General features: G+C 36.7%; 1 protein-coding gene across 4 annotated transcripts in view; it reads right to left on the bottom strand.

Moving 5' to 3' along the window:
- The window catches only part of sik2 (salt inducible kinase 2), a 54,394-nt gene that overhangs the window by 32,213 nt on the left and 3,390 nt on the right, over positions 1–18,791 (bottom strand). For all 4 annotated transcript variants that reach the window (XM_022753800.1, XM_022753802.1, XM_022753801.1 and 1 more), the window contains exons 2-3: positions 18,074–18,190; positions 12,565–12,628 (exon numbers count right to left, since the gene is read on the bottom strand). In XM_022753800.1, the coding sequence (XP_022609521.1) occupies positions 12,565–12,628; positions 18,074–18,190 (181 nt within the window). The remainder of the gene's footprint in view (positions 1–12,564; positions 12,629–18,073; positions 18,191–18,791) is intronic.

Below are 18,791 nucleotides of genomic sequence, written 5' to 3'. Positions count from 1 at the left end.
AGGCATAAAAAGTCATTGTATAGCAAGGCATAAAAAGTTCAGAAAACATCATAGTATAGTAAGGCATACAAATGTCATGAAACGTCATAATATAGTAAGGCATCAAAGTGTTAAAAAACTTCATAGTGCAGTATGGCATAAAACATCATAGTATAGTAAGGCACAAAAATGTCAAAAAACATCGTAGTATAATAATGCATAAAAATGTCATAAAAACGTCATAGTATATAGTAAGGCATAAAAATGTCCTTTAAATGTCATAGTATAGTATGGCATAAAACGTCATAATATAGTAAGGCATAAAAACGTCATAAAAGGTCAGAGAATAGTAAGGCATAAAAATGTCATAAAAACGTCATAGTATAGTATGGCATAAAAATTTTATAAAAACGTCATAGTATATTATGGCATAAAACGTCATAGTATAATAAAACACAAGAATGTCAAAAAACATCCTAGTATATTAAGGCATAAAAATGTAATGAAACATCAGACTATAGTAAGGCATAAAAATGTCATAAAAACAAAGTATAGTATGGCATAAAAATTTCATTAAAAAGTCATAGTATAGTATGGCATGTAACATCATAATATAGTAAGGCATAAAAACGTCATAAAAGGTCAGAGAATAGTAATGCATAAAAGTGTCATAGAAATGTCGCAATAAAGTAAAGCATAAAAAGTCATAGTATAGTAAGGCATAAAAAGGCCTGAAAACGTCATAATACAGTAAGGCATACAAATGTCATAAAATGTCATAGTATAATGAGGCAAAAAAGTGTCAAAAAACGTCATAGTATAGTAGGGCATAAAATGTCATAGTATAATAAAACACAAGAATGTCAAAAGACATCATAGTGTAGTAAGGCATAAAAGTGTCAAAAAATGCCATAGTGTAATAAGGCAAACAAATGTAATAGTATAGTAAGGCATAGAAATGTCATAAAAACTTCATGGTATAGTAAGGCATAACAATATCAAAAAAGGTCAAACTATAGTTACACATAAAAATGTCAAAAGAACGTCATAGTATAGAAAGTCATAAAATGTCATAAAAACGTGATATTGTAATAATGCATAAAATTGTCATAAAAACGTCATAGTATAGAATGGCATAAAACTTCATAGTATAGAATGGCATAAAACGTCATAGTATAGTAAGGCATAAAAGTGTAAGAAAATGTCATAGTATAATAATGCATAAAAATGTCATAAAAACGTCATAGTATAGGAAGGCATAAAAGTGTAAAAAAACGCCATAGTATAATAAGGCATGAAAATGTAAAAAGAAATCATAGTATAGTAAGGCATAAAAATGTAATGAAACATCATAGTATAGTAAGGCATAAAAATGTCAAAAAACGCCATACTATATTAAGGCATAAAAATGTCAAAAAACGTCATAGTATAGTAAGACATAAAAATGTCACAAAATGTCACAGTATAGTGAGGCATAAAAAGTCATAAAAATGTCATAGTATAATAAGGCATAACTGTCAAAGAACGTCATAGTATAGTTAGGAATGAAAATGTCATAAAACGTCATAGTATAATAAGGCATAAAAATGTCATTAAATGTCATAGGATAGTATGTCGTATAACGTCATAGTATAGTAAGGCATACATGTGTCATAAAAATGTCATAGTATAAAGTAAGGCATAAAAATGTCATTAAATGTCATAGTATAGTAAGGCATAAAAGATTCAAAAAATGCCATAATATAGTAAGGCATAAAAAGTCATAATATAATAAGGCATAAAAAGATCAGAAAACGTCATAGTATAGTAAAGCATAAAAAGCCATAGTATAGTATGGCATAAAAATGTCATAAAATCGTCATAGTATGGTCAAGCATCAAACGTGAAAGTATAGTAAGGCATAAAAAGATCAGAAAACGTCATACTATAGTTAGGAATAAAAGTGTTAAAAAACCTCATAGTATAGTATAGCATAACAATGTCAAAAAAACATCACAGTATAGAAAGGTATAAAAATGTATTGAAACATCATAGTATAGTGAGGCATAAAAGTGACAAAAAACACCATAGTATAATAAGGCATACAAATGTCATAGTATAGTATGGCATAAAAATATCATAAAAACGTCATACTATAGTAAGGAATAAAAATGTCAAAAAACGTCAAAGAATAGTTAGGCATAAAAATGTCATAAAATGTCATAGTATAGTTAGTCATAAAACGTCAAAGTATATAGTATAGTACGGCATAACGTCATAGTATAGTAAGGCATAGAAGTGTAAGGAAATGTCATAGTATAATAATGCATAAAAATTCATAAAAATATCATAGTATATAGGAAGGCATAAAACATCATAGTATAGTAAGGCATAACAATGTCAAAAAACGTCATAGTATAGTAAGGCATAAAATGTCATAATATAGTGACGCATAACAATGTCCAAAAATATAGTATAGTAAGGCAGAAAAAAAGGTAATTGCAGAGTAAGGCAGAAAATTTTTTATTTTTTATGTCTTACTATACAATGACTTTAGGCATAAAAGTCATATTATTCATGGTGATATTTTCATGGGATTTTTCGACAGAAATTAAATTCATACTTTGATATATCACCATTCAATGTTTACTCCTGCTAGAAACCTGACCTACAGAAGACAGCTTGCCAGTTAACGCAAGCAAACATGGTTAAATATCATCAGCTGACATTTTTCTGGTGATGTTAGGTACCACTGTGATATTCTCACATGACATCAGGCTTTAGATAGCCCACACCCTTTTAGTCAATCAATTGCTAACATTCCTAAATCAGTTGTCTTAGAGATGTAGCTTCTTGGAGGGCACATTGGAATGATGTAATATGACTTCACTTCAAACATAGTGTGAACGAGTTCACTCAAATATTGGTAGGCACAATTCTGTCTTCCTAAAATATAGGTAAGGACATGCCACTACTCTCCACATGCAAACCTACACCCTTGGCATTCACTAATTTTAAAAAAGTCGGCCCGACAGACTGTTTTACAGGACGCATGATTTTTTGCAGTCCCATGAACTTTGGAAAGTGTGGTGTTTGTTGCTGCCGGCAGGGTTCCTCTTCACACTTCCCTGTCCAGAGAGCTTGCTAGCTCTTCAATTCACACTCTGTGGCAAACAAGATAGGACACTCTGTTGGCTTTCCTTTCAGCTGGCATGGATACAGACCACCAACCAAACCTGACAACAATGCACAACGATCACAACAAACCCAGCCACAAAACTTCATAAATGAGTAAACAAAGTGTGAAAAATATATGAAATGTAATTATCTGAACATCCACTAGGTCAGTCTCTTAAAAAAGCATTTTTGTAATCACAAAGCAGACAGGGACTTGCAGCTTAGTTTGCTTGAGATATTGAAACAACTTTTTGCTGAGTCTTTGCATTTGTTCGAAATACCATATATCTTTTCCTTTTTTTTTAACACAAGTAATATTGCTGTGATTTCCCTGGTGTGCACACACATTTTGTGTGAAGATAAGATCACTGACAGAATTTAAAAACTAGGCCTCTGTCAAGATGCACAGAGATGTCACACTAAGCCAATTTCACAGCCCATTAACATCAAAAATATTGGGCCATCAACTAAACATGAGATATTTAAAGTAGAGCAACATAATTTCCTGAGGCCAGCTACTTGCATCACGTTGTAAACACCTCATCTTAACAACACAAACAACACTGTATTGTCTCAGTTCTGGGTTGACCAAAGGGTCAGCTGTGTATTGGGTCAAAGACTGCAAAATAAAAATGACTAAAAGCCATAAGTTGCACTATTAAGCTTCAAGGATATGATGCTGCTCCAACAACCACAGTGTGGTTGATAAATAGCCGACATCTGACAGAGTGAGAAAACCTGATTAGATAGGAGCTGGCAAATTCCATAGAGGAGGCCATTCAGTGACCAGGGCAGCTTTCATGCAACGCTGCTAATCAAAAAACACACCGGGGAGGGGAATGTGTCAAAGAGGTCCGAGTATGCACCTGTGAGGAGAACAGGACTCTAAAGTTATAACTGTTCTGGGATCAAACCTCTTCTTTTCTTGGTCTGCCTCCGTCTCTTCAGGTGTCAGCATGCTTCCACCAAAGTGTCTCTTGGACAGTCAAACTGCAACAAGTTGTGCAAGCTAGTTTGATTCAAGCATACCATATCATCTGACCATTTGAGTTGCAATTAAATGCGGGCTGAAGAGCTTGCTATCACAAAGAGGAGCAAGACAAGATAATCACTAAAACACAAAGATATTAATGCACAGTTTCAGACAATCTTTCCCAGAGGCAATTCATGGTGTTGCAATTGTTTGTACACACGAAAAGTGACTGAAGTAGTTTTGTGAGGGGGAAAAAAGAGAGGTTAAGAGATTAATCCTGCATACTCTCTCACCTCCTCACACCTGGCAAATGACTGTGTGAGATGGGTGTGTCTGTTAAGGTTGTTGTTTTGTGAAAAAATAAAAATTTGTTGCCATCCCAACTCTAAAATTGGAAAGGCATAGGGATTAAAACATAATCATGTCCTAACTGTCTCACAAGCGCTTTAACACACTTGCAAACAGTTATTCTCTTATGCCTTTGAGTATATAAAGAAATCTAGGGATGCCTTTTACTTTTTACTTTTATTATCAATCTAACTGCTAATTATTTTCATCACAGTTCCTCAGAGTTCAAATTGGCTGTTAAATTATTAAAGAAGACAAAGAAAACCAGCATATATTCACTTTTGAGGAGCAGGAACTAGTATATTTATGGAATTTTGTCTTAAAAATCTTTATCAGTTATCAATACTGTTACCAATTGAGTAATCAACTGACTCTAAAAAGAATCCAGCTTGATTGGTTTAAAACATAACGCTGAAATGCTCAACAAACCTAACGCTGAACAATGCAATTAATCTCAATTGTGTATGAACAGCAGCACTGTGTTGCTACTTCTTGCTCTACAGTAGCATTTGGAAAACAAGCCATTACTGTTTGAGCAATCAACACTGCGCAGCGCCCCACACACACACACACATACACACAATGCGGTATGTTGCCCCAGTGGAAGGATGAATAATCCACTGATACAATGTTGACGAGGGCAAGGACCTCAGCACAGTGAGGCATGCAGAGATGCATTCTGGGAAAGTGAACATGACAAGACTGAATCATAGGGATATTAGGGAACAGCTCAACAACCACTGTGTTCCACTTCTGCTGAGAGCTGGGTGAAGAGCTAAGTCTCTTAACAGCTGCTCAGGTTTGGAAGAGACAAACATCATGGGTACAAACTGGCTTGTTGGATAGACCTCTGGCTGGACTTCAGATAACACTGTGGGGCAAGCCTGGTGGGGAGAGTGTGTGTGTGTATGTGTGCATGTGTGCGTAGAGGACAAGGGGCAAACTCACACTATCCCACACACTCTGTTACCACATCAGTAACCGATACCCAAACCACTTAAATACTGCAGCCACATTAAAGGCAAATCTATGTGCGTGTTGATAGATGTTGGTGCTGATTTCATACTGGCACCCTCAGGGGTTAAATTGGGCTGGAGCCAGTTGGAGCTGAACACCGCCCTTTCATCAAAGTTATAACTTGCCAAAGATCAGATGCAATTTCTCTTTCATTACAAGTACTCATTCAGGAAGTAATCAAATAAAAAAAAATCCTGTTTGTTTTGCTTTAAAAAACAAATCTTATAACTTAATGCTGTATAACACCCAAATACCCACTTGAGTAGATGTGGGAAATATTTTCAAGTTTTTGTGTCGGTGGTCGACATCCATTCAACAAACAATTGCCTTTGCATTTGTAGCCAAATTATCCAAACAAAACTCTGAATTTCACCACAAGACTGTGTAGACCTGTATTAAAACACTGTCATGGTTGGATTGCTCTGGATTAGGGTTGAAATGATAGAAAATGAATCGATAAATCAATCAACTGAATCAGCACCAATTATGATCATGCAATAATCATTTGTGACATTTTCCACTTTTCAAATGTGAGGAATTACTGCTTTTTTTGTGTTAATTTCAATGTCATCTTGGGCTCTTAGAATCTGTGATGCTAATTTTTACTTTTTTTTTTTTTAATAGACAAAATTATTAATTGAGGAACTGAGAAAATAACTGGCAGACCAATCAATCATTTAAGTAATCATTAGCTACAATTGTAGTACATTAAAAAAAAAAATTTACTGATTACTATATTACACTGGATAACTTTTGAAGAAATAAATTCCTACATGAATGTATAGCACACAATGTCTATGGTACTCTTTAAAAGGTGTCATTTCAGGTGTCATCATATTACCTAAGTGTATGATTTCAATTAAAACATGACAAAATATGATTATTTTATCACACATACTGCTCCCTGTGGTCATATAAGCCTGGTCAGTTTTACTTTTTTAAATCTCCCAAATGATAGCATATAAAGGCTTTTCATCTGCTTCCTTAGTCTGATCAGGCCTGTTTGATTTGGATGAACAGCTGCTTCCTGATGTGATCAGAAAGTCAGACCATTTTCAGACACAAGACCAGGTGGTTTGATGTGACACGAAACGCTATTGGTGTGTGACTGGCAATTAAAAACAGTGCGTGTGTCTGGAAATCAAGAATTATACATGTTAAGATTTCAATACTTTCTAATAATAATTGTGCATTTTGGGGGTTAATAATTTGCATTTTGCTTTACATTAAGGGTACCTGAAAAATACATTTAAATGACAGCATTATTAAATATCTTGCAATTTGTTGCAAGCACACTTAAATTTCATAGGGGGTACTAAGCCTGAAGTTTGTCTTTGACATAAAATCATGTAAATGACATATCTCTTGTTGGCTTTTCTATTGTGGATGATTAAAGTCATCAATACTGACTAATCTTTGGTTTTCTGCTCCACATAATTTGAGGTGAATGCAGAAGACGACCGGGAGCCAGTAAAGTAACAAGGGAGCTGATTAAAAGACAGTAATAGAGAATTAAAGGGTATGTTATGACTAAAATTTGATGATGGCAATACATCTGTTAACTTATTCAGTTTGGTTTACCTATTGTACTGGAGGACTGATATTTTGTGCATATGCAGACATTGAAAAAACACCACATTATTTATACATGTTCTGATTTAGTTATTACTAAAACACTACACTGTTTCAAAATGTTTGCAATCGCTGAAGAAGACGAGCACAAATTACCACAGCTCATGTCAAATTTATTCTGGTACAATATATTTTCCTTCTTACATATATATATTTTTGTAACAGCAGGAGGATCCTTGAAAGCTGCTGTGTAAGACGCTGCCTGTCACTCAACTGGAAACACTTTCTGTAAATATCAAAAGAGAAAATCTGCTTCCTTCAAGCATCCCCAAAACCCTAAACAAAAAGGTAGATGTTAACTTCTCCTAATGGAATTTCATTAGTAATGGTCAAATCTATACAGAGGTAGAAACCTGTGACTAAAATGCATTGCACACTTGTGCATTTGTAATTAATTACTCTAGGTATTATTATTTTCTTTATTGATTAATCTGCAAAACAATTTCCCTTTTAAATCAATTGTTTTGTCTGTAAAATGTCAGAAAATATTGAAAAATGTCTATTCAAATTTCCCACAGTTCAAGGATGGCTTGTCATATTCAAAAAAACACTATGAAATAGATATTAGATATTCATTTAATTCCATCATCTAGGACAAAGAAAAGCAGCATTTTAGAAGCTTTCTCTTAATTGACTAACAGATGAATTGACTAAAAGCTGCTGCTTTAACTTAAAGTATGTAATTGACTGATAAATTTTGTCTGTGTATGCAATTTGTTGGTCAGGTCTGCTAGCCACCTAGGCTTATTTGACAACACAAAACATCAGGAGGGACATCACTAAATGAAAGCTCCAGTCCTGCATAGTCTGTACATAGGCTGTTGTCCTTCAAATCTATTTTTCACAATGTGTGGAGGTTTTCATTGTGCCAAACATGCGGCTACATCCGTACTGTTTGTGGCCTGAACGGGAGCAGATGAGACGACCTTGTGAAAGGTCAGAAGTCAATGCCATTATTTTTTTAACAACATCTGGAAACATCCAGAGTTCAGGTTTAATATCATATATCACTTTGGAGCTATTCAGGAGTAATTGCTAAATTTAGGGAACAAAGAGCGAATCTCTTTTGTAAAGGTCACTTGATAGCTTTTTTTTGTAGAGACAGAACATTAAAACGTTGCAAGTTATTTGGTACCAAACATCAAGTCCTACTTTGGGCAGCCCTTTCTCTATTCATTTATGTTTTTCTCTTATGGTCATCAAAGTCAAAGCTGCCACACCCCAGCGGCTGACAGATGCAGAAAGCTGACCCAGTAATATGAAGGATGGTTTATGGTGAAATAGAAATAAACAGCATAGGTAAATAAGAATGTGCATCAAAAAATAGTATTCCTTTGAAGTCAACCAGTTTCCGTGTCTCATTTCCTTCCCATCAGTCAGACAAGAGATCTGCATGAGTGATTCTACTCACTGCCAGCTATTATACTCCCCTCTCTCCAGCAGTGCTTTCTTAAATATGCGTGCCCTACATTTCCCCACCACCTTCCAAATTCAAATGGATGTCCCCTGCTCTCGCCTCCTTTCCTTTCTCCTCTGCCTCCTCTCTTCCTTCTCCTGCCTCTGCTCTCTGCAACTCTGCTTTATTTGTGGTTGACCCAATTTCCAGGTTTGATTTATCCTGCAGTGTTGAGGCAGACTGTGGAGCAGCAGACTGACTGACAGACAGACACAAAGGCCCATCAACAAGCTGGCATGGATGCCCCTGCTGTGCCCATTACTGTGCCCACACACCCCTTTGCGAGAATGAACCCATCACTCTCCACCTCCTTGTGCCAAACCCAGCTCCGTTTCTTTGTCTTTACGGTACACACACACGCACACGCACACGCACACGCACACGCACACGCACACGCACACGCACACACACACACACACACACACACACACACACACACACACACACACACACACACACACACACACACACACACACACACACAACTCCTCCTGCTCCTACACAACACAATTTACTGTTTGGTCTAAAGAGAGAATCATCCATCGTCTAACTGCTCCACCGTAACAAGGTGGGCTGTTAAGCATCCACAACAACTTCACATCTTCCGCTCTGTAACCTGTGGCCAGGAGCAGACCTGAGAAATTCATCATGTCTGGAGGGCGATAGAGGAGGAAGGGGCTACAGATCTGCCTTGGTAGCTTTTTCATTTGTCTGAGTGCAACATGACTAGATGACATGATCCATCTCCAGAAAGCATATTTGGTAATCAGAAACGATTGTACAATTTTGTGAGATTGAACACTGTAATACTAGTCTAGTGCTGCAACTACCAGTCAGTGTCTGCCTGGCTGAGCCAAAGCTGCTATTGCTGCAGCTGATGATGACACATAAATGTCTTACATAACTATGTTACATTGTGCAATCAGGGCAGAGGGGTCTGAGGAATCAGGACACAATGGTTTTACAAAGCTCTGAGATGATCCATGAGAAAATCTATGGATTACGGAAAATGAGTTTGACCAATCATGATTGGTTATTTAAAGGAACAGTTTAACATTCAGGGAAATATAGAAACTCTTGCTAAGAGTTAGATAAGAAGCCTGATGCCACTCATTCCCATAGGGTAAATATAAAGCTACAGCTGGGAGACAGTTTTCTTAGCTTAGCATAAAGACCAGAAACAGGAGGAAACAGGTAGCATCTCTCACTAATTAACATGTTATATCTGAAGAAAAACTAAAGAAAATGAAAATGGCTAGCCATTTCCCCCTGCTTTATGTTAAGTTAAGCTAAGTTAAGTTAACCTTCTACTGGCTGTAAATAAAATAAGCATATTTCCTTTAAGAGTATACCGTAAAGTCAGGGGGTTGTAAAATTACTGTCATTACATAGCTTGTCTAGACTAATAGAAAAAGCTGCAGTGGCTGTAACATATGTAGTGATACAGATGAGTTTTTCTATTTTATCTCTCTGCACGTCTGTACTTCCTTCAAATTTTTAACCACGCTCTCATTCATTTTTTCTGGTGTCTGCTTCCTAGCTCTCTCTAGGTCACAGGAGCAGGAGTTGCTGCTGCTGAGTCAACATCACAAGTGGAACACTGCCCTCAGAATTACAAAGAGAGACACACACACACACACACACACACACACACNACCTTCTACTGGCTGTAAATAAAATAAGCATATTTCCTTTAAGAGTATACCGTAAAGTCAGGGGGTTGTAAAATTACTGTCATTACATAGCTTGTCTAGACTAATAGAAAAAGCTGCAGTGGCTGTAACATATGTAGTGATACAGATGAGTTTTTCTATTTTATCTCTCTGCACGTCTGTACTTCCTTCAAATTTTTAACCACGCTCTCATTCATTTTTTCTGGTGTCTGCTTCCTAGCTCTCTCTAGGTCACAGGAGCAGGAGTTGCTGCTGCTGAGTCAACATCACAAGTGGAACACTGCCCTCAGAATTACAAAGAGAGACACACACACACACACACACACACACACACACACACACACACACACACACACACACACACACACACACACACACACACACACACACACACAAGACTATTAAGTTTACCGTAGACTATTGCCAGAGTAAGCCTCTCAGCTACTGTGTCTGGAAGTAGGCTAAAGTGCAAACATTCTCAGACTGTCTAATAGGTGAGGCCAATAATCTAAGTGGATCATGATCTACTTAAAGTTTGTCCACATTAGACAGGTCTAAACTTGTGTTTTAATTCCTGAAATATTTGAACATACAATCATTTCATGTTTACATGTTCAGAACTGGAATGATTCCAGAAATCTTTGATTTTGCTTTTTAAATAATAATCCAGCAATACTTCATCTGAACATTTGTAATCGAATGCAAATGCATGTACAAAAACAAAAATACAATAAAAATGCTGTTGTGTACTGTGTACTGGATTGGAGATTGTAGTGTGTACACATTGTACAAACTGAGTGTGTGTGTTGTGCATGTGTCGTAGCGATAGAGCGCATGTGGTTCTATGGCAGACCAAGATAATTTGTTATCTTTATGAACTATTCTTGCTATGTTCTGACTTGTCTGTCCCTTCCAGCACAAGTCTCTCTATTTGCACTTTAGACTGTTACAGTGTGTAAAACATTTCTACTGACATACTGTAAAAAAAAATTTTTTTAAAAATTAAAAAAAAATTGTTATTGTTCCTTGTATGTTCAGACTGTCAACTTGGAAACTTGAATCGTGTTTATGTTTATATGGCAAATTTGAGCCTAGTTCCTTATTGGGCACTTTAGTCTCCAAGAATCCTGATAAATGACTGACTGGAAATGATTGTCTATACCAAAGGAAAATTTATATTTCTTTTTTCTTATTTTTTATCTGTCCCAAATGTCCAAAAGGGTCAAAAATGAGTAAAGCAAGGCGTGTTGCACTTGATGCAAAATGAATCACAACTTAAACATCTGGTCTTTTTTTAGTCACTTAAAAGTCATTATGTAAGACCTTCAGGCTCCCATGACAAATCATAGATTTGTTTATGTGATAGCTTAGCACTTAATCCAGCTGGTCTCCTATTAAAACTACTGCCTTTGGAGTGTTCATGGTTCATACTGTGAATTTCAGAACTATTTTATGTGATTGTTGCATTTTTGATGAAATCAATAATAATGTGTACAATTTTCATGCAGCTTTAGTTTGTTTCATGGTGTTTTCTCTATTAAAGAGACAATTCTAATATAACCAAAAAGATTAGATCGATTTGTTGATCAACAATAATGGTGTTTAAATTAATCTTTATGTTAATTTAATTCATCCTTTTCTCTCTTTTGATAATTTGATTGGGAAAGCATCCATTTGCCTTTGTGTGCATTTTGTTTTTTTAATTCATGTTTATCATATTTTTTTTTAAACTTGATTTGGGGAACGGCCTCTGTTACAATGCCTTGTCTATAGTGCAAGCAGAGCAAAAGTGTAAGTTACAGTACACAGAATTGAATCTAAGTGACATGTAACTGTCAATGAAAATGGAGGAATGACGTCATTGTTCGTCAGCAGGTAGAAAGTAATCTTGATATCTTGCATTATCTGAACATCTAAGCAGTAAACCAGTGGGCAGCAAGTGATTTTGCAGCACATATAGTAATAAACCAATCTTTTTATCTTTGAGGTAGCCTCTCTGCAGCGTCAAAGGCTGTCAGCGATGTCATTTTATACAACAAGAAAACAATGTCAGCACATTTAGCAGCACAATTACTAGCAGCACATGACAAGGGCCATATCAGGACATTGTTCTAAGATTTCCATCAATCATGTGACCTTTGAGATTGGGGCCAGGATATGGCCAAGAGTACAGCAAACTTGATACTTTCTTGTTTGTCCAAAAACATCACTGATGCAACAGAGCTGATCTTTTGTGCAACTAATACAAGGAGGATGTAAATAAACTGGGTGGGACAATGTGTGTAAGATACTGAGGTCAGACTGATCTTGTACTTGAAAATATCACTCACCGAAGATCTCTCCATTCTTGGCATACTCCGTGACTAAGTAAAGCATGTTCTTCGTCTCCATCACCTGAGAGAGGGAGAAGACGAAGGAGCAGGGACCGAGGGAGGAGAGAAAAGAGTGGAAGAGTCAACGTGAATGCACACAGAGGACCACTTTTCATTTGCAACATCATCAGATAATCCAAATTAAAAGTAAGTCTCCTGCAACAAGAGACAATTTGTAAAAGAGACCTATAACAACAGACACAAATGACCAAAATATTGCACAATTGTCCACAAGGCTCACTCTGTGGTTAAACTGCAGCATCTGGCATTCGCAAAGTCATGAGCAAAACAAAATGCATGAATGGCACAGGGTCTAAATATGGTAACCATGTAAGAGAATGGAGGTGGACAGTTGGTGTTGCCGAGTATATCTGAATGGTACTTAAAACCTTTCAGTCCTCACACGGTGCCGTGTTGTGTAGGAGGAGGAGAACCGATTTAGAAGCAGAAACACTCAGGAGATGAATAGAATTAAATGCGGAGGGGAGAATCAGATGGAGAGGGGAGGATGAATCAGACACAGCGAGCCAGACATTCACACTAGAAATCCCACGCTCATTGTTTATGATCAATTTTCCATCTGTTGCACTGACCGATTCATGGATTTCGGAAACGAAAGCCAGTTTTTTTTTTCCCTTTGGTTGGCCTTGGTTGTGTAACAAACACATTTCGTCCTCTCTGAGTTGGAATACAACCGATTGATGAATTAAACCCGCCTTCAGCATCCAATTTGGGAAATAAACCTTTCTCACAGCGGACATTTTGACTTGTCGCAGCAGGAAAAGCACAGGTGTAACTAATAGTATTAACGATGGCTCTGTTTCATTAAGGTGTGCCAGTAAACCAGCATGTACAATAGCAGGGTCCTGGCACTGGCACACCTGAGTAGAATGCAAGCCATTATTAATGGTATTAGTTAAACCTGTGCTTGAAAAGATAAAATATCCACTGCGAGAGGTCTATTTTCAATTTACAGCAGATATCTTTCTCTCATTCTACGTTCTTGCTGTGATGGAACCTAACACATCCATGTTGACTGGCTTCACATGTTGACTGTCATGAATATATTAGCTGTCTTAAGCTGTTTGTTCATCCTTTTTATGATGTGTACCATTCTGGAGAGGCAATGGGCAAAAAGTAGGGAGTGAATTGTGGTTTTGTATGAAATTAATTAAGTTTAACAGAATCTTAATATTTGTGTTACAGCCCTTCTACAGTAGGTAAAGTGACTGTAACATATCCATTCATGCATATGTATTATACATATCCATTACCTGCCTGCAGCTGCTTAGCAGGAAAAGACTTTCAAGACTGAAAATTATTACTATAATACTTTGATCCAGTGAAGATAATACAGTAAGTACACAGTATACAGTATCATAAGTATGCAGTATTTCTGCCTCCAGAGGAAGATGACTCCCTGATGTAAGTAACAGCTATGGGAGATTAACTGAAGCCAAATATCTGTCATGCCATAAATTCTAATACAAGCAGAGAATTCATAGTTTGAATTCCAGATACCAAGAAGTGCAAACAGCACTCAGTGTTTAGCACTTCACAGTGTCCGACACTGCCTTTCCTGAAAGGTGATATCTAACATGTTATATATTCAAGTTCAAAGAGGCTTTATTGACATGGCCAGTCAAATACAGCATTGTCAAAGCACATGGCACAAGGCAGTATCAACAGGGAACAAGTTCATTTAAAGGTATTAACAACAGAACAAATTTATAATATTGTTCAACAATATGAACAATATATTGCAATGAAATATTATGAAAATAATAATAGCAGTAGCATTAATACAGTAAAACAAACAGTAATATATAATTATATTATATAACATCACTGCTTGTCCATACAGAGTGGTCAGTGTTAAACCAATCAAACAGAAAACATAAAGAGAACATTGATTGGTTTTGACATGGTAAGTAAGTTTGAGGACCAACTAAACATGTGTTTTAGACAGATTCCATCTCAATATCAAGCCATACGCTGTGTACATGGCTATCCTGTTTAATGTTTTAATTAAGAAAATCATTTATACTTTTAAATGGAATTATTTTAATGGTTTTAACAATATGGGCATTAATCGTAGTGTAGAGGATATTAACGCAATAATGATTCCCTGAAACATGATTGATATCCAAATGACGTATTAATTTTGTATTAGCATCACTCCGAAATTACTGAAAGACAAAGTGGTTTTGTAATTCTGGAAATAATATCCAGTGATAATTTTGAATGCTAAAAACCTTTGTACTTGTAGAGAGATTCTTGCCAGTCTAGACTAAAGGACAAAGTGGGAAGCTGTAAATACAAGAGAATTGAATGATGGCGAAATGTGAAATGGGAAAAGAAGTCAAGACTAGGGTCAACAGAGAGGAGGCAAACTAGAGTGGGGTCCACAGTTGGGTTGTCTGTGTCTCTGTGTGTCTTCACTGACTAGGGCTTCCCTCTGGGCCACAGGGCCAATCCCAGTCTATGAGACTGGAAAGGAAATCACTAATTGACCTGAGCTGATTAGATGCATGGGCCGTTGGAAATAATGATAGACACCAAAATAACACAGCAGAAAGCTGGAACATTGCCACATGGTTGTGTAATGATAATGAACATTCATTTACTTTCCCTAAACAAAGTAACAGGACCCAAAGGCTTATGTAATACAACTGCATTACCAAAATTGTTGAGTTATCATTGGTTAGGCTATTTTGTACAAGACAGCGAACATCACGGTAACTAGGTGAAACAAGTTTCCTTTTGCCTAACATACCAATAAAGTGCAACAACAAGAACAAATCATTATAGAAAATGAACTTTGAGTCCTGTAACATTTATGTGAACTTTCCTTGCACAACTGGACCGTACGATTACTACAAAAAGGTGTCAAACTGGTATGAGGGAAATTACATTTGTAAAATGTACTTCCATAAAAATGCTTTTAGCGCACATGACACTACTGATAGTGACACTGGGCATCATTTTAATGAAACAATTGTAAAGATTATTTGCTTCCTTTTCCAAGAAAAAAATTTAAGCAAATTTCTGCTGCATAAAACCCTATTACAATTACTAATGTATTTTAAGAATTAACAACGATACACAACTTTGCAGTTAATAGTTAAGTTTACAGTTACAACATGGTGTATGATGTGTTTTGGAATTGAAGAACAAGACAAAGACAAGTGGAATTAGGCCTTTATCACAGCAGACATTACATTACTAATAACATTAGCGAGGTGTCCCAGTAAACCAATGACAGTGTGACTGTGAACCAGCATGAATAATACCAGGACCCTGAAACTGAAGCAGCTAAATGGAATTCAGCCTTTGTTAATTTTACATCTGTGCTTTTCCTACAGTGACATGTCAAAATCTCCTCCGTGAAAAAGGTCTCTGGGAGCGGGGACAAGACCAGAGCTCACTATCAAATGAATTGTGTGTCTATACATGTATAAACCAGGAGAACACTGAGTTACAAGCTACAAGTTTAATGTGCGTAGAGGCACACATTACTTAGCACTTACTTATCCCCCAATTATCAACTTAGTGATGCTGTACTGAAACTGATCTAGTCCTCAGACATCAATTCTCAACATGTATCAAAGAGAGACTTTTTACCAAAATATCAACATCAACAACAACTCCCATCTTATTGCAGCTCCTCTTCCACCATTACCATGCACGCTGGGCAAAGAAATACCAAAGAGCACTCCTTGTGCTGTAGCACTGCTTGTGGTTCTTAATTATTTTTTGATTTATAGCAGATATCTGCTAGGTAACTGTAGATCACTTTAGCTTTACCTCATTTTAGCTAAATCATTGTGCAAATAAATACTGACACTGCAAGTTCCCATGTTCAAATAAACACTTTTTCGAGGTCCAATTAATACAGGGAGCACTGACAATAATTAATAATGCTTTTTAACAAGCAACAAATCTGTTCTGGCCTAAATGGGACATTAAATCAAGTAATCTGACTTTCAATAAAAAAGTATGGATGTGAAATGCATATATATCTGATTTTAAAACACAGCCTAAATAGACCCTGTCACTGCAGTACAGGTCAGATCTGATGTCATTACTAAAACATTTCATTTATATAATCCTCAACTACTAAGATCATTTAGTTTGAATCAGACCAGTGGCACCTTCACAAAGTGTAGAACACATACAGAGTCGCACACAGCAAAGAGTGTCAGTCAGTCATTAACTACGCTCTCATATCTTAAACTATCCAGTGGTGGCAGGTTCTGCTAGGCAGCAGTTGTTTGCTAATGCATTAGAAAATGACCTGGATTGGTCCTGCGCTTCAACACCCCGACTGCTAAAGTACCTGGAGAGAAGATCAACAATGAGCAGCAGCAGATTCTGCTCCACAAAACTGATTTGTTCACAGATTAGCCAGAGGTACGGCTAAGACATTAGACACAGATATAAACTAATCTGTAGCGCAAACCTGTCTAGTTCTTGACTATCTTAAATTAGACCACTTTTCAGTGATTGGGGTGAACTGAAACTTTTTTCAAACTAAAACACATGGTTGACCGTGTCAAACCACTCAGCTCAGGTCACTACAGCAGAAGATGTTTGCCTTCTGGAAAAATGAAGAAGTAACAAGGACAAGTGATACAATACATTTAAAAAATTGATCTGAGAAAAAAATGTATCAACAATAGTGTTAATCCCACAGCCAACATAATCATTAAAGACAAGCTCAGGGTAGCTTCTTTGGGCAAGTGGAAAGGACTGATAATGTTCTCACTATTGAATATTCCCAACAGATTACTGCACTCTCTAAATGCTCTTTCCCTTCTTATTACTTTTCCTCTTATTTGTCATTTCTTGCCACTGGAAACATTGCTCTTAGTTCTGGTGGTTAACTTTCTAGGCTTCAAATAAGTCATTCCTTATTTTTGTCAAACTGTCTAACCTGGATTAGACTAGCCTCACACTACAGACCCATCCAACAGATCTTTGCGAAACTGGCCTCAGGATCTTACAATGAAAAGAAAAGTTTACATTGGACAACAAACCATTAACAGGTGAGGCACAAATAAGTCTGTGTGAATTCAGGCTAGTGTAAGAGATATTACACATTTTACTTCATTTTACTAGTTTTACTAGAGTCCAGGTGGAATTTTTTTTTTTTTGTTAAAAACACCCTGATGCTAACTGGAGTAACTGGGGTAAATATGTAAAGTATAGTGATGAGTATATGACGAGATGGGTCAAAGAAAAAGTTAGATGTAAGCACCCAAGATAGGAGTTCATCTGCAGAAATTCTCTTGATTTCAATTACAGAAAAAAATACACAACAGCCCAGATAAAATCATATAGGCTAAATCAGTGAGAGCAGAGAGGGGAAAGGAGCACCTCACCTAAAGGATATTAATTTTGCATGCTAGGCAGAGAAAAGGTGTTGATCTAGTGTATATTGCAGGCACTGAAGCTGAAGACTCACCTGGTAGAGTTTGATGATGTGGGGGTGGTCGAGCATCTTCATGATCTGAACTTCTCTGTAGATCTTCTCCAGGTTGACAGCATCAAGTTGGGTCTTGTCGATGATCTTAATTGCAACCTGCAGAATGATGGAGCATCAACAATACAGCTGTAATCGGTTGGTTTCTCAATAGCATACAGTGGAATCACTGTTAGGGCTCATCAGACTTGATGGGCAATAAGAAACACCTCCCAACACTCACACAAACACTAGCACACACAGCAATTTAATATTCTCCAGGCAGCAAAAGAATACAGTGTGTTCTTTTCAGCTGTGAGACCGGATAACTGTGTCTGAAACACAAGATAAATACTTAAATACAGCTTGTACTGAAACTTTCATAAACAGTTCTAAAATATGAGTCATGATGAAATATCAAATGAAGATACAGCAGAAGCAAACACATGGCTCACTGGATATACACGTGCCCACAATGACACATACATGTGTAAATCACACACTCACAACTTCAACACTCTTGGCTTTGAGTAATGATGTCTGGTAGGTAACAAGGCAATATTAACATCTCTCCTTCACATGGTCTTATAAACAACATTTCATCAGCGTGATCTGAAGTGCTCCAAGCATCTGTAAGCCAAGCTAAAGGAGTAAACAACAGGAGACACACCACTGTTAGATGAAGCTAGAAAACTAAGACTGAAAAACAGGGCTATGTTAA

Source organism: Seriola dumerili, unplaced genomic scaffold (genome assembly GCF_002260705.1).
Source record: "Seriola dumerili isolate Sdu_G_001 unplaced genomic scaffold, Sdu_1.0 BDQW01000199.1, whole genome shotgun sequence".
Taxonomy (NCBI): domain Eukaryota; kingdom Metazoa; phylum Chordata; class Actinopteri; order Carangiformes; family Carangidae; genus Seriola; species Seriola dumerili.
Note: the sequence above shows the minus strand (reverse complement) of the source record. Positions and strands in the feature narration are given on the sequence as shown.